The sequence below is a fragment of the Equus quagga genome, chromosome 9 (genome assembly GCF_021613505.1).
Source record: "Equus quagga isolate Etosha38 chromosome 9, UCLA_HA_Equagga_1.0, whole genome shotgun sequence".
In the NCBI taxonomy this organism is placed as follows: domain Eukaryota; kingdom Metazoa; phylum Chordata; class Mammalia; order Perissodactyla; family Equidae; genus Equus; species Equus quagga.
Window position 1 is genome coordinate 11,600,287 of NC_060275.1, and position 18,206 is coordinate 11,618,492.

Consider the following 18,206-nt stretch of genomic DNA (forward strand, 5'->3'; position numbering starts at 1 on the left):
TAATGTAGGAAAAATTTAAAAAATGGGGTTAAAAGAGTAGTCATTAATATTATTGAGAATATTTTAGTGCAAGAGACCTGTAAAGTTGGGCGATTTCAAAATTATGTTACAGCTATTCCCAATGCTATATAAACTTTCCCAAAGCGTTCAAAATTAGGAAGGGTTCCCAAAGTTACTTTAAGTAGCTTTACTCATAGCAAAAAATGATGAAATTAAACACCTACACACAAACTCAAACATAAAAAACTTATTAAGAGTATGGCTGTCAACATCATCTGTAAATTACAATTAAAAACAATTTCTGAAAGTATTAAGAAGTGATGTCCAGAAAAAAAGTTGTTTTCAGGAGGATAACAAAATATTTTAAAATTTATTATTATTTTCCATTATATCAATGTGTCAAAGTAATAAATAGATATGCATAAACTGTCCATTTGATTCTAAGAAGCCCTTTGGCAAAATTAAAGATAAATTCTGAACTAGAAATAAAACAAGTCAAAATGCACACATAATGAATATAGTAATAATAAAATGATAAACCTAGTACTCAAATCAATAGTCAAAATCTCATTTAATACTGAAACACATGTAGTAGCATACTTTGAAACAGTCATGAGAAAGAAATTCCTGCTTTCACACTATCATTTCACAGTGTTCGGAAGCTCAGGTCCACACAACAATATACAAAATACATATGAAATAGAGTTACTGAAAAGAAGGAAATTTAGTTGAGATGAAAAGATTATCTGGTGCAGTGTTGCCAAATACATATGATAGAATTTCAAATTTTCTTCAAGCCACATTTAAAAAGGTAAAAAAAAAAATGGGAAGCTGCTATTCAACAGGGAAAAGGTTTGCGTTAAGCTAAATGACTATCTTCTAGAGATCTGAAGTACATCATGCCTATGGTTAACAGTACTGTGTTGTACACTTAATTTGTTAAGAGGATAGATCTCATGTTAAGTGTCCTTCCACAGTTAAGTTTTTAAAAATGTAAAAAAGAAACAGATGAAATTAATTTTACTGTATACTTACACAATATATACAAAATCTTATTTTCACATGTAATAAATTAAAAATCGTTAAGGAACTGTTTTTTATATTTTCTCATACTGTCAATATCATTCTTGATCTCATTTCTCACAGGCTTAAACAGTTGGGCAAAATGACAAGTTAAAAGGTGTCCTATATCTCTCTGTTTGGATAGATAATGCATTCATTACAGAAAATCAAAATTCCAGAATAGTGACACTCTATGACCTACGTGGGTAAACAGAATTTTTGTGTTTGTTCTCAATGTGTAAATGGCCAGGGTGGGGAGGAGAGACGGGAGAGAACGTTCAGTGGTTTGCAAAACATGGATATAATAAATGAGCTGACATTGGGGCAATTTGCCTCTCCTGTTTGGTGGAAATAGTCATCATTTTTCAAATTAATGATTCTCATTATCTTGACTGATACCAAATTCTTTTCCAGAAGTAAAGTAAAATATCAATGATTTTTTAGATTCTCTCATCTCAATATTGTGTCTAATGTAAAGACATTTACATTGTCTCCATGTAAAAATTTTCTGTTGCCTAAATTTCTAAGATCCCACATTGTAATCCCTGATTTTCTTTTCATCTTCCATTCTCTCTTGTGCCCTATCCTTTAATTTTTTTCCTACTCACTCTTTTTGCTTTCAACCACCTCTATGTTCAATTAAAGTTCATATTCAAATGATTTCTAGATCTTTATGCCAGTTCTTTCTTCTATATTTCAAACTGTATGTCCAACTACCTAGAGAAAATTTCCACTCACATCTCCTAAATTTACACCAAATTTGCTCCTAAGCCTACCCTGCTTTTTCAATATCGCTTGCAAAATTACTATAACTCACCAAGTTGTGCAAGAAAGATATGTGGACATCATCTTTAATTCATTCTAGTCTTTTATTCTCCGCATCCATTCAATGGTTAAGTTCCGTTCATTCCAGCCCCCAAATACCTCCGTAACCTGTCAATCTTGCTGTGTCCTTTCTCCCCTAGCAGGGACCTAACATCTCTTCTGGAGTGAACCTTAGACAGTTCTTCCAGGGGATGTTCCTTTAATCAAACTTTGCATTAGCCAATCTCAAAGCCCATATGCAGGGACATACCACAGTTGTTCATCAATTACCTTTATTAGGCAAGGCTGTAAGCATGTAGACAGTGTCTATGACAGTCAGTTTTAGTGGCAGGGCAATGGTCAGAAGAATACATTGTGTGCCCTCGTGGAAATGGTGAAATGTTACTTTGGTGACATCAGAATACTCATCAGGGAACTACGGGATGAGGAAACTGTATCTTCAACTGAGCATGTTGTATTATCTTCAGTTTATGTAAACGCTTCAGTAATTTCTGTATAATCTCTCATGACAAATAACTTCTGCCCTATAACTGTGATTGTTGTTGTCTTTTTGTGTATCATATCAGGAACTTTTGATTACTAACCAGTTGCTCCCTGGATCATGGCAACAGTTTGCTGACTAGATTCTTTATTTCCATACCCATGCAAAGAATGTCCTCAGAATGATCATTCTAAAGTGTAAATCTTTCCCAATGATTTAGAGTTATGGGATCCTAAATAAAAAATAAAATGATCATGTCTTTCCCAATTTAGAACATGTGAGTGAATCTCAATATAAAGTCCAAACTTTGTAACATACCTTTCTAGAACATTCATGATGTTGCCACTGCTCACCTCTGCAGTATAATTTTCTAATTTTAGTGTAGATGTCAGGTCCTCTGACCCCCAAATGTTTAAGTATTATGTACTTTAGGTGTTTTATTATGTACTTTTATTCTGTACTTTAGGTATATTCTGCATACTCTTAAAGTTTGGGAATCTCCTTGTCCTCTACACCACTAGGATGTAAACAGTGGTGACTGAGATATTGTTGGTCCTAGCCACCATTGTATCCCCAGGGCCTGAGATAGTTGGCATGTTCTAAGTGCCAATGAAATATTTGTTAAATGGACACCTTTGGGATATTAATCAGGTAATTTATAATTTAATCTTTTTTCTTTACATATGATGAATTTTTCTAAAGTATATTTTAAAAATTAATTTTACAAAGGAAAATCAGAAAATATATACTGAGAAAAAAAATCTAAGAATGTGTAATTTTTAACTGAATGCTGGTAGATATCTACAAATTAATGACGAAACATTGCAATATCTATGGCATAAAATACATATAATTTTGTGGAAAGTCCTTTTCTTTTTAGGAAACTTAGAGCATCTCTGCTTCTGTCCAGGACCAAAATGTTAGAGTATCATGAGTTTCCTCAACATTTTTCTCCTAACAAGGTGCAAACAAAGAGACGACCATTTAGATGTTCTTGTTGGTTCTAACTCTATTATTTTATTAGTTAGCACTTTGACTTTTTGAAGAGATATTCAACAACTTTTCTCAATCCTATAGATTTATTTTGTCAGAACAAGTCTAATGTGGAATCATTTTCTCAGTGGTCTGGTATCAAAAGTGACAGTCGTTCATATTTGTTGATGATAATTTCCTCACAATGGGAGAAAGAATTTGCATCTATAGCTTGATGTAGGTTACAGATACCTAGAATAACTAGATAAGCAAGCAATTTAGATGAGATTTTTAAAAAGTCCTTCCATGTATTCACTTGTTGCAGCTCCTACTTTTTTCTTTAGCATTTTTGTATTGAGGAAAATTATTTATTAAGCACATTTAAAAGAATTAATAACTTAGTTAATCCTCAATGCCTGTATATTGGTTTATAGTTGATAATTTAATTTATAGTATATAATCTCATTCAAAAATGTATGCCTCAACTCATCCTGGAATTAGGTTTCATTGATATTTTCTCTTCAGGTAAGGAAACAGACTAAAACGTGTTAAGTGTCTGCTCCAAATCATAGTGTATAACACTTGTTTCTTTGACTAGTTATCAAGAAATTGTTTCATAAAGGCCATACCCATAGTTCGTGGAGAAATGAGTATTGTACTGATTATTATTATTATTATTTTGTGTTGTTGTTAGGAAGATTGGCCCTGAGCTAACATCTGTTGCCAATCTTCCTCTTTCTTTGCTTGAGGAAGATTATCACTGAGCTAACATCTATGGCAATCTTCCTTTGTTTTATGTGGGATATTACCACAGCATGGCTTGATGAGTGGTGCTAGGTCCACGCCTGGGATGCGAACCCACAAACCCCAGGCCATCAAAGCGGAGTGAAGGAACTTAACTACTACTACTCCACTGGGCTGGCCTCTGGACTGATTTTTTTTTAAATCAGGATAGTTAATCTGGGAATGACATTTTAATAAACTTGCCCTCTTTTTTAGAAAAATGCTGTAATGTGAAAGAATTGATAGAGGGAAAAGGATTATATTTCTTTCCTTGATATCTTTAAGGTCAAATATATATTTGTAGTTCCATAAAATAATTAAGTTGAAATTTACGAAACTGCCAATATTTGACCTACAAAATATTAATTTCATTTATTTCTACCTAATATATGATCTCTCTGTATTCATGGTTTTCACATGCTCTTCTTTTGTCTGGATCATGCTTTCTCCATTAATTCATATTTTTTACTCAAGTATTAGCTCATTTACTTACTCTCACTTTAAAGAATCATTCCTTTCTCCCATATCAAAACTCAGATCATGTTCTTCTTTTTTTTAATTGATATTTTTGGTCTATAACTATTCTACAGCAATTGTATTACTTATCTTTTTGTATGTCTCTGTCTTTTATGAGACTGGGTTTTGTTTGCTTCCTCTATGCCACGTCTTTTACCGTAGCTTTTTGTATGCACATCTGCATGGACAAGAACGGGTCTAGGGCTTGAATGATATGCTCTAAGGGAGTAGAAAAGTGGTTCCAGGGGCTGAGGGTGGGGGCAACAGGGAGAGGTTGGTAAAAAGGTACAAACTTTCAGTTTTAAGATGAACAAGGTCTGAGGATCTAATGTATAACATGGTGACTATAGTTGATAACACTCTTTGTATAAATGAAATTTGCTGAGAGAGTAAAACTAAAATATTCTCACTCACTAAAAAAAAAGAAGATAAATATTTGAGTTAATGGATGTGATAATTAACTAGATGGGGGAATCCTTTCACAAGATACAGGTATATGAAATCATCACAATGTACACTTTAAATTTCGTATAATTTTATTTGTTTCAATAAAGTTGAAAATGATGTGTTCTTGGAGCCACATTCCACACCAGCTGTAGCAGGAGCTTGCATTCAAATTCTGACCCGGTCATTTTACCTGCCTAAGATACTAAGATATCTTAAGTGTAAGAAAATGTCGTGAGAGTCTAAGACCAAGAATATCCACCCTTTCATATCCCCAGTTACTATGTATAGGAGCAAGAGCTGGACAGTGAAGAAGGCTAACAGGGATTGAAATATGGTGTTTGAGCAGATCTTTAAGGATACCCTGGATACCAGAAAGACCAATAAGTGGGTCCTAGAGCAAAGTAAGCCTGAACTACCACTGAAGGAAAAATGATAAAACTGAGGCTGTCCTGCTTGGGGTCCATCATGAGAAGGCAGGATTCTGCTGGGAAAAGCAGAAGGCAGCAGGAAAAAGGGAGGCCCAAATATGGGATAGATTGACTCCATAAAGGAGGGCGTAGGCATGAGTCTACCGAAGCTGAATAGGGCTGTTGAGCACAGGATATTGTGGACAGTACTCATTCACTCAGGAGTCAGAGCTGACTTGACGGCACATAACAACAACAAAGATACTTAGCTGACTTGAAGCTTAATATAAGTAAATATAAATAATAACAGGATTTATTTCATAGGATCATTGTGAGAATTAGCCGTGGAAATGTATAGAACAATCCCTGGTCCATAGGTAAGTTCCCATTGAAAGGTTGTTATTTTTAGATTCTCTAGGCAGGCACAATATATTTCCATTATAGATTTCAAAGTACGATAAATAAGAAATCACATGTATTGGGTCAGAAAGAAATTGAACAAAATTCAACCCAGAGAACAAAGAGAAATTGAAAAGCTGCACTCAGAACTTGTCATAACATGGCCGTTCTTGTACGCAGTTTGCTGTTGGATTTGTCTTTGCTCCTCTCATAGATGTACATAAGACCAGCAACAGGCCCCAGGTAAGTAGATAGAAGTAACCAGGTTAGAAATCTGACTGATGCAACAAATAAGGATTTTTCTTAGAATTTTATTTGAAAATTAAAACAAAAACCTTTCCATTGTTGAATTAAAAGGAAAAATGAACATCTCCACTGAAGACTTGTGGAGTTCATTAATGTTGGCCGTGTTTTAGAGATTTGTGACTTCAAGAAAAGTGTGTATGTTTAAGGTTAGTTCGGTAGAATTAATGAGACCTGCTATGTGACTCATTCTGTTATATCAGTGGCTTCCTATTTTTGTAAAGTGGTGGAACTCAGGAAAACATACAGAAGTCCAATTTACAAGACAAATATAAGTGGAGGTAGGTTCATGGAAAAGAAGGCAGTGTTGAAGCTTATACATATTCAGTATACCTATACATATGTAGAGAGTAGTTTGATTAATTAAAAGTATTTTAAAATATATACAGAGTCAGAGTCTCTCCAGTGTTCTTAAGCCTTCACACACAAAAGAGAGACATTTTCAACATTAATTCAGACATGTGGTTTAAAACAGAAAGTCAGATAGTAAGACAAATTATTCCATTTCTGAAAATCAAGACTGCATATGCCAATAAGATAAACATGAATTTTTACAATTTTCTGTCAATCTTAATTGAGCAAATATACATATGACGAGATTGCTCACACTATTCAGGACACTGTGCTATGCAAATCCCAGCAAGACAATGTTTTCACGAAGAAAGCATCTCGTAGACATGTACTGGTTGTGCAACAAACATGTTGACAAGCAGAGATATATAACCCTAAAAATGAATGCTAAAAGTTAACTATTAGTATCTCCATTTTTCAAGCTTAGAAAACAGTAAGTGGCAAAGCCAGGATTCATACCATCAGACTTCCAGTTCCCTGCCCTGCACCCTGGCTATACGTAATCTATGAGAATCCAAAATAAAAGCACTACCCTCATATGACGCACATTTATAACTGTAGGCATAGATTGAATAAAAATGTTTTCTTTCATTAGCTTATTTAATTAACACTATATAGTTATGATTTAATTAGGCATGTGTTATGAAGATGATAAATCAATGTAGAGAAATATACAATTTGCGTTAGTTTTACAAGGCTCTTTATGCATGTGGAGAGAGATCTATTCTTTGAAGTATAACATTATAAATTTTGTGTCTGTCATCTTGCAACTAAAGATATTTTTGTTTGACACATTATTAAAAGCACTTTAATTCTAGAGAATTCAAAACAATAACTTCTATAATCAATTTACTTTAATTTCCAGAATTAATCACAATCTCACTATGTGATCTTGACAGCCTCTCTCTTTTTTGACAATAATGAACTACTTGACTGACACATTCATGTCTTGAAAGAAAGAAAATTGAGAACTGATTTGTTCATAACTGCACTACTTCACTTTTTTATGATCTGAGATAGAGAGAGGAACTTACTTGATGTGGAACACTTTTCCTATAATCTTTATGGGTCAAAGGAAATCTTATTCATTACCCCTAAGCTTTAATTGCATTATTTCCTGAAATCAATTAAAAAACTCATTACTTTAGCAAATACTTTACTAAGACAATAAGTTTACTACAATTATGCTCTCAATATAAGCAGGAAATATATAAGTTGAGCAAATCATAATGGCTGGTTCTCAGATGAGGAAGGGAGAAGGGAAGAAGGAAGAAAGGGAGAAATCTAGACAGGAAGAATGGGAAGAAATCTTGATTCGTGGGAGCAGTGCTTTGAGAACGTCTAACAAGCATAGCTTAGAGAAATCATCTGATCCATCAAGGATGTATTTATTGTATAATATCAAAACCTTCTATTGAAAGGGACAAGTAAACACATTTTTAACCTGAAGAAATATTTTAATATTCTCTACCAATTTGGCAGTTATTTCTGCAATGTTCATAAAGGTTTTGGTAAAGCAATTTTAATAAAAGCTAATGATAATAATAATAATGATTAGCAGCAGTGATCTTTCTCCTGAATGCAAACAAAACCCCACAAAAGACAAAAAAAAAATCTGCCCTTAATGTTTTCTAGGTAATTCAGACCATCAGTGCTGTGGATAGAGATGAATCCGTAGAAGATCACCATTTTTACTTTAATCTGTCTGTAGAAGATGCAAAGAACTCAAGTTTTACAATCATGGATAATCAAGGTAATGCCATTCACTCGCGATGGCTTTTGATACATTTTTTGAGATTTATTTTTGATTTTAAGGGAATTTATAGCATTGCTTTTTATACTATTCCTGCAACATGATAATGTTGAGAAATAGGACGAGGAGTGGCAATGAAAATGGGAAACAAAACCCAAAGTCAAGTTCTAAATATGCTAGCCCCATTTCTCACTGGACTTCTTCCAAACAGAAACACTTTTTCAGGTCACCAGTGGCTATCAGCCCTTGTAAAGTCTGAATGACCCTGCAAAGATAATTGTGGTTCTGGCACAAGTGTTCCATTCATGTCCTCATATCACTCAAACTTCAGGCTATTCTGGGGAAAGAAAATGATATGTACAACTTGAAGTCAGGTTAGTTTGATTGATTTGGAGTCATTAATTAGGAGCCATAAATATATGACTTAGGGTCGAGATTATTCTTTTTCCTTCAAAACAAAGCGATTGAATCAATCTAAAGACAAAATGTTCTAAAAGACTTTGTGTGGAAAGACAGAGTTTCTTTTCCTTCCATATAGAAGTAGATTAACTTTGTACAAAGCCACTCTGTTCCTTTTTTCTTCACTTCAGTAAAAGGTTTTTTTCGTCATATGGATTTCTACTTTACTTTTGCTTTATATCTCAAAGATATGAAACACCATAGGATTTATTACTCCAGCATCTTTACCCAAATACCTACAGCTGTCCTTTACAACTGAGGGTAAGCTTCCATCTAGGAGTCCCTTGTGGGAGAATAGATGCAGACACGTTCTCTCCTTTTGCCCTTGTCAAATTCCCTGGTGAAAACTCAAATAGACTTAGGATGAAAAATGTAAATACCAATATGACAAATAAACTGTAGCTTAGATTTATTTATATTAATGTAAAATAAGTTACTGGGGCAAAATAAATATATTGAGACATAGAGAAAAGAATTGATTTGGTTTAATGATTCTGGTTACAAATAATTTAATAAAATATACACTGAAAAAACTGTAAACTCTCTCACCTCTTAAATCTGCCTAGTAACTAAAATCACAAGAGTTTTGTAGACTTCAAGAGCGTGATTGAGAATTCATTTAAAAATGATGATTGAGGAAAAGTCATAAATAGACATACATTTCAAAAGACTTCCCTTTATTTGCATTTCGCTGTTCGTGTCTTCTAAAGTTTGTCTGATTGCTACAGAAAATACTTTGGGGGATGGCAATACACACAAAAAAAGGGCAAACATAGTACTGAGCCACAAGAAATTGCACTGAAAGTAGTTATTTAGAATATTTTTCAGGGATTCAGGGAAAAACCATTTCAAATGTGTTCAAGTATGAATATTGTTCATTTTTGTTAATTTTTGAATGTTCTATCTGGATGAATAAATTGATACTACTAAAGTTTAATGATTCTCTGACTTTTAGATAGAAAATGGGTTAATAATGTCAAAGTGAGAAGAAACATCCTAGTAGAATCTTTCCTATCAAGTAAAATTAATCCTTTTTTTCTTATTAGTGTATATTATTTTAGATCACTTGCTGTATTAGGTATGTGACTCTGACAACCTTATGTATTTACAGTTTTTGTGAAAATAATGAATCCCTATTAGAAAAAGGACTCTGTCGTGAATAAAGAACCCAATTGAAACTGATACTGTTATCATAAATGTAACGCTAGGCGTCTCTATATAATATTGATATCTGACTACACTGTTGTTTTCTATGTTCCACATATATGTTTCCTATCTTTATCCAAAGACATTTGGACCTGATCCATCTAATTACATAATTAAGCTTTAGGAAATATCAGAAACAATAATGACTTTTAAGTGGAGTTTTTAATTGTCTTTTTATTAGAAATTTGCTCTTCCTTTTATTTGAACTCATTTTATATCTCTGTACTGTTGCCTCTAGTACATATGACTGGTATGGATTTCTTTTGTATTATTGAAAAAATTATGCACATGGATTTTTGTTTTAGATAACACAGCTGTAATTTTGACTAATAGAACTGGTTTTAGCCTTCAAGAAGAGCCTGTCTTCTATATATCAATCTTAATTGCCGACAATGGAATCCCATCACTTACAAGTACAAACACCCTTACCATATACATCTGTGACTGTGATGACAATGGCAGTACACAGACCTGCAGTAACAAGGATCTTATGCTTTCCTTGGGATTCAGGACAGAAATCATCATTGCTATTCTGATATCCATCATGATAATATTTGGTAAGTAGTGCTGAACTGAACATATCTTCCTTTACTGAAAATAGCATGAGAAATACAGAAAATAGTTAATTACATTATACCAATATAGTGTCAGTTTGTGTGTGTGTGTTTGTGCATGTGTTAAACTGCTCTTCTGAACGTATTACAATTGTTAAACCAAGTGGAGTAAATGAAAAATAGAGTGAATATGCATTCCAAACTGAAAATCAATGATCCTTGGATTCTGATGAGTATGTGTTTTTGACACATATGCATTGCAACATATACAGTTATATAAAATTTAGTAATAATAACAGTGAGCTTCCGTTGACTGCTTATCACGCTCCAGGAGACTGACATAAGTACTCTATGTGCATTATGCAATTTGATCCTCAAAATAACCTCAAGAAGTAGCAACTATTATCCCCTGTATTGCATAGATGAAGAAAATGAAACTCAAAGACTTAGTGCTTTACAAAGGGTCTTGCAGCTAGTAAATGATGTGCCGCGAGCCCATAACCAAAACATACCTCTATTCAACCCTGTACTGCAACTCACTAGAACCCTGGGAGCACTGCGGGAGAAAGTGAATGTTAGGATGGAGGGATGTAAAAGAGAGAGCCTTATTTAACCAAAGGCTAAACATAAAGGAAATCTCAGTGAAACAACCATCATTTTATTTATTATTATTTTCACATGCAGATAAGTTATATTTATTTTATAGATGAGGCGAATGAACCCAAAATGTTTTAGTCAGGCTTTCAAGACCACAAATGATTCACCTAGCATAATCTTCCCTTTCTTTACCACACCAGGACATATAATCTAAACCCTTCTCTTGCTTCCCTCATAACTTCGTATCGAAAACCATCACACTTGATTGAGTATTGAAAGCAATTATATCAGCCACTGGTTCTGCAATTTCAAACTCACTGCTCAAACTAAATACCATATGTTTCAGGATTTGCTTTGCCTTCGCTCTCCTCATCTTTCTCAAAGCGTCAAAAGCCATGCGCTCCGTTTTTATCATCCTACTTTACCATTCTTTTCTGCCTAAATTCAGTTTTCCAAATTAATTTTAGAGATTTTTTAATCATACAACTGAATTTAGAACTAATAGCAAGATATCAGAAGCAAGAAGAAAAAAAACCAGTGTAGTGTTTGGGGGATGGCAAGTGCTGAATTACCCATGGGTACAGACAGACATAACCAAGCTCAGAAACCCTACAAGTAAACCAGGGGCAGCCGCACTATGAAAGGCATGAGTAGCATTTAGAGGGTGGGAAGTATGGGGCAGCCAATAGTCAGCAGTTTCCTTTGAAAGTCTCATGAATATTCTCTCCAATTCATAGAATGAAAAATTACTTGTTAGATACCTTTCAATTCCAACCATTTATCTCAGATGGGTTTTCAGGTGTCGTACCCAAGTTCAAACATGATGACCTTATTTAATTCAAGAGCACTATTTGAATATTTTTAAATGTCAGTTTTGTATAAGATATTGTGTAATGTATTTCTCTGTGTGATAATATTAGTAACGTTGCTTCATGTTTGCTTCAAGTCCTGCATATGAAATTCTGAACAGTTATGCACGATCTGTGGTTGAGTATGAGTGAGCTATCCTTGATACAGACACTCACGTATAGTTTTCTTTAAAGTGTTCTGAAATTGTTCCATTTCTACATGATGTCAAAATCACCTTATGTAATAAATATTAATTGTGGATGTACCAGTGTTATGACGAAAAAACCTGATAGTTTGGAATTTCCAAAATTACATGGTATCACAGAGCACAGGTTCTGAACCAACTCTCTGGTTTTGAATGCCAGCTTTCTGTTTCCTAGCTGTGTGACACTGGGCATGTGATTTAGCATCTCTGTGCTTTGGTTTTCCCATATTTAATAGGGAATGATAATAATACATGGATATCATAAAAATTAAATCAATGAATAAATGTAAAGCTTTTAGAAAAATGCCCAGCACATACTTTGTAGTCAATAAATATTAACTTAGAAAATAATTATGCCGCAAATTTGCTTCAATGGGGAATATCAAACTGGTCCATTGTGCTTAACTTCTATTAACATGGATCATTGGATATTAAGATTGACAAGTGCCTATAGATTGGAAAATATTCCCTTATCCTACTTTGGTCTATTTTTAATACATAAGAAAAAGTACAATTTTAAAGATTTTATTTTTTCCTTTTTCTCCCCAAAGCCCCCCCGTACATAGTTGTGTATTCTTCGTTGTGGGTTCTTCTAGTTGTGGCATGTGGGACGCTGCCTCAGCGTGGTCTGATGAGCATGAGCAGTGCCAGCTCCGCGCCCAGGATTCGAACTAACGAAACACTGGGCCGCCTGCAGCGGAGCGCGCGAACTTAACCACTCGGCCACGGGGCCAGCCCCAGAAAAAGTACAATTTTAAAGTGATCATCATCGAAAATAGTACACTATATTTTCATAATGTTTTTCTATTCTAAATTGTCAGTTAGAAAGATGATTATGCTTCCTTATGTCATTTCACAAGTCCCTGTTGTAAATTTTCAACAGCAAATATAGATTTTTGTCTTATAATCATAAAATCTAAGCTTCTGTCTTGAGCTTGTAACAAAAGCAAGGATTATAAAGTCTATTATAAATGATATAATACATAACATTATATTATAAATATATAATATATTATTTACATATAATATATTGTAACATAAATATATAATATATTATTTATATATAATATAATATTATATTATATGTGTGTTGATATTCTGGTATGCTTTCTTTGTCAGGGTTTATCTTTTTGATCCTAGGTCTGAAACAACAAAGAAAACAGACTCTATTTCCGGAGAAAGGTGAAGATTTCAGGGAGAATATATTCAGATATGACGACGAAGGGGGAGGAGAAGAAGACACAGAAGCCTTTGACATTGCAGAGCTGCGGAGCAGCACCATCATGAGGGAGCGCAGGACTCGGAAAGCCCCCGCTGCGGAGATCAGGAGCCTGTACAGGCAGTCTTTGCAGGTCGGCCCGGATAGTGCCATATTCAGGAAATTCATTCTAGAAAAGCTCGAAGAAGCTAATACTGATCCTTGTGCCCCTCCTTTTGATTCCCTCCAGACCTATGCTTTTGAGGGAACAGGGTCATTAGCTGGATCCCTGAGCTCCTTAGGATCAGCAGTCTCTGATCAGGATGAAAATTATGATTACCTTAATGAATTGGGACCTCGCTTTAAAAGATTAGCTTGCATGTTTGGTTCTGCTATGCAATCAAATTATTAGGGCTTCTTTATTGTTAAAATTTTAAAAATGCTAATGTTTGTTTGGGAAAACTGGTTGTCTCTTGGTAAAGAGTTGTGTGATCCAGTTCTCTGGGGAAAAAAAAAGACCAACTTAGAGTGTTTTCTGATTTTCTTGGTGTAAATACCCCATAGTTACTGCAGGCTACCCACACATTGTCAGTGAATCAGATATGGGAAGAAATGTTAATAATTAGCTCTTGGCTGTCAATGCAAGCCAACTCTAGTGTACCATTGAAATATTCCTCTAGCATTGTTTTCAATACCATCCAATACAAATTCTCAAAAGTTTTGAATGTTTAATGTGAGAAAGACTCTGAACCAGGTCATCTTAATATTATTTCCTTTATTCATTTTTCGAAGCTAAAAAAGTAAGAATAAAGTGTTTGTGTGTGTTGTTTCTAATACTGTACAGAGATAAACACCTAGGATAACCTGGGTGATTATATGAAACTTTTAAAAATGATTTCTCTTTTATGAATAAGCAAGTTTCTGAGTGAAATTCTGTGATTCATTCTAGTTTGGTATTTTAAAATCATTCTTAAGACCACACTTTAAAACTGATTTCAAATTTAGACAGAGATTTGGTACACATTAACTAAAGGTATAGTATAAATTTGTATTGTTTTTCATATTGCAGTATGTCACAATACAATGACAAATACATGTCAACGTTTATTCAACATTAAATTTAAACTTTATGAAAATGGTGGAAAGTGTGGAAAAATTTTAAGTAAATTTTTATTGCTACTAAAAATGATAAAGATAAATGAAAGGAGTACTGTATTGAAACCTGAATTAATATTCCTCTTAAATATTATGATCAACTGCACCGACTCTTTCCATGCGTAGAATAAAACATGATAAAATTTTCAGCATTTCCTGTTTTATTAAGAGCTTAGAACAGAACTGATTCTTCAGTGTCATTTTTTATTATGAAATATAAAATTAGGTGCAATAGTTACTTTTATTGTAACATTACGAAGGAAATATGCTAAGCTGCTGGATGTAGAACTTTATGATAACATTAGACAACGAGATAATAACATAATTTTAATCATCTTTTTAAGAATGATACTTATTATTCTATCTAAATAAAGGCAGAATTCAAAATTCACAATTTGAAGAGAAAGAAAGTTGTGAATATAATGTTCTCCAAATTCGTTTATATATGCTCATTTTTTATTAGCAGCATGTGAAACTGAGCTGAACATAATTGCCCATATGTGTTTAAATCAAATATTTCAAAAAAATTTAGCTAAAGTTAGAATAGTTGAATGGCTACAGTATTTTTTCCTCTGTACTTTGAAGCATAAACACCCATACTGTGTAATAGAAGAGTTTTTCATCAATATCAATCAAGTACCATTATGTTGGTGACACAGATATCACTTTACAAAAGGCTGAGAAAATCAGACTTAAAATACAACAATTTAGCAAAATATTAAAAGTATATAAGAGGACATAAGCTGTATTAAATCCTCGTGCATTCATATAATTATTTACTTAGGGAAGAATAATAAAACTAAACCAAAGAAAATTTTAAAAAGAATTACAATTTGCCAGAAAATAGAAATGTATGACTTGAGAGAACATTTACATTTCTATCATATTGACATAAAAATGGAAAGAGTATAGTTAGGAAAATTTTCATGAATTATTCCATGGAGGATTGTTCTCTATATTTAAAAAATAATGCTATGTAGTTTTGGTTGAAGAACTGGAAAGTACGATAAACAACAGATCAAGCAATCCATGGAAAATGGATTAGAAAAAAGAAATGGGGTCTTCTGGGGATGGTAGTAGGTGATGTCATCAGTGAAAGCCTTATAATCCACTTATAAACTTGGATGAACAACTCACAAAATGCAATATCTGCATCAGTGAGGTTTAATGTTTGTGTCCGGTGACATAAAGCAGTTGTATTAAAATAAATTCTGCTTTAATTAGTGATAGAATTGTCAATCATAGAGTACGTAGGAAACGAGCATACATGGTTCCATATCTATTTGCTAGTCTAAAAAGTGTCCTTTTAATTTATATAAAAATACTGTCAGATTCTAGCAGAGAAGTTGCAATTTTCTAGAAATTATACTGGGTAATACTTTAATAACTATTTTAATCATATTCTTGTCACATGGGTGTTGCAAGAACATAGCTGTACCCTCGCTAAAGACATGACATTAAGATCTCATTTTCATAAATTTTAATAAAGGCTAAATCAACACAGATATTTATAAAAATAGCACAGCTTCACAGTAATACCTGCAGTGTTTAAATATCAGCCTCACTTGACTCACAGGTTTACGTGTAGGTCTTAAGTTACTAATGAGCTGGAACAGGAAAATATTTAAAGTTCTCATAGGAATCCAAAAATATTAGCAATAGTAGTAGTTCCCTCAGCACACGGGCTTGAACTTCATGGATCTGAGTGGGAATTAGTTCACTCTCATTTAAATAACTGTGTGAACTTTGTCAAACTGCCTAATCTTTCTGGATCTGAGTTTGTACTTTGTAAAATGAGATCTGAGCTCCCTATTTCACATGATCGTTGTGAAGAATAAGTAGAACAAGCAGCACAAGCAGTATCTAACCAACACAAGGGCTCAGTGAATAACTGTGCGTCATCGTAACGGCTGACGTTATTCTACTGGAACACACAGGCAGGTTTCTTTTCTAGCACTGATTGATCCCGGTGGCTTCACAGCACATTTGGACTATAAATCAGTGTCCTGATCTGACACATAAGGCCGTGGATTATCCTGTCCCTGCTTCTTTCTACAGTCTCTTAGATCTTCCAATCTCATGTTCTAGGCCTGAAACAATCTTTCTCCAAACACTTCTATTGTTCATTCCCTCCCTTCATCCAGGTCTGTGATCAACTGCAATGTCCTCAGAAAGGCTTACCTGACCACTGTCCCTCACTGTAGCCCTCGCTCTTCCTTTTCACCAAATCACGTAGCCACCAAGTATTACATTATATATATCTCGCTTCTTAGTGTCTTTATTCCTTATTAGAATGTAAGCCCTAAGAGGGCAAGGAATTACCTGTCTTGTTCATTCGTTATTGTCTAAAATTGTTTCTAGTACATAGAAAGCGACCAATAAATATTTCTTAAATGAATATAATAATGATTATCAATCTATTTTGCTTGCTCATATATAGATGCCATATTGACTTTTGTTGACTATTAATATGGAATTAATGTATTTTTCAAAGTGGGGTGGCATTGGGTAGTTCTTGGGTACAGTAAGATTTTTTTGAAATCTTTCTAGAGATTATGACTTTGAGTTTTAACTTGTTTGGACTTATTATTCCCAGGAGGAAAAAAAGATAATGACATTGTACTGTTCAGTCAAAAGAGGTCCTTTGATGGCTGCTGTAGAAATTCTCATATAAATAAGTTCCCACGAAGAGTGATGAATATGAAAACATGTTCAATGCATGAGAATTCTGCTTCACATCTTAGAATACAACTTGGTAACAAATGCATTGTTAAGCTTGCAAGGCTACAAAGCCTACAAGGTAGCTTCATGTTCTTTTATATGATATGAAACGGCATTAGATATCAAATACACTAAAGGCTGGGAGACAAAATGGAAAGATAAATGGAGGAAAGGAGTGTGTGGCTTTTTACATATCCAATTATGTCCATCAATCTATCATCTATCATCATCTATCATCTATCATCTATCTGTCTATTGAGAGAAATTTCGACTTCCTGGAGGAGGGGAGCCTAGAATCTCAATCACGAAGTAAATCCTCGGAACTTGTTAAAATGTGGTGCTGTCTTGTTTTTTATAGCGAGCTCTGAGGATGGCAGGCTGACTGAAATGGCAAGGTAAGGGAGAATGCCGCAGCTGGGCAAAATGCAGTTCTGAGCCTCTGACTAGGCAAGGCTGGATGAATTTCCCATAGGTTAAGTGGTTGCAGCTGTGGAAATTTTGCACAAAAGGTAGGAGCTAAGATGCAGCTTAAATCAGTCATGCAAAGAATATGTCACATAGACTAAGGAAAAACAGGGACCTCAAGTCCTTAAAGTGTCTCTGAATACCCCACACATGTGCCCCAGGATAGAGTGCCAGCGGTTGGATGCCTGTCATCACACAGGACTCTGGCTGTGAAATTGTGATAGCACCAGCCATGTTTACTGTGCCACTTATCTGTCATCTCTCCATCCCTACCCAGACACCAGAGGTCCAGAAGCAGCAGAGCAACCAGGAGAGAGTGAAAGATGTGACCTTACACTGGGTTTGAGGTTAAAATCTTCTCATACCTAGAAAAGGGGTTTTAAAAAAATATTTGACAGTGACCGGAAGCTATGCAAATGGAGATTTGGCCAAGGTGGGCATCAGAAAGATCAATGCAAATGTGTCTAAAAACTGAATAAAATAAAATATTTTCACGAT

General features: G+C 34.2%; 1 protein-coding gene across 2 annotated transcripts in view; it reads left to right on the top strand.

The window, feature by feature from the left end:
* CDH19 (cadherin 19) overlaps positions 1-17,772 on the top strand; it is a 105,527-nt gene extending 87,755 nt beyond the window's left edge. The window contains exons 11-13 of one of the 2 annotated variants that reach the window (XM_046670866.1): positions 8,182-8,299; positions 10,270-10,521; positions 13,289-17,772. In XM_046670866.1, the coding sequence (XP_046526822.1) occupies positions 8,182-8,299; positions 10,270-10,521; positions 13,289-13,779 (861 nt within the window). In that variant the 3' untranslated portion in view covers positions 13,780-17,772. The remainder of the gene's footprint in view (positions 1-8,181; positions 8,300-10,269; positions 10,522-13,288) is intronic. The other variant, XM_046670867.1, reaches the window with a different exon arrangement.
* Positions 17,773-18,206: the final 434 nt, after the last annotated feature.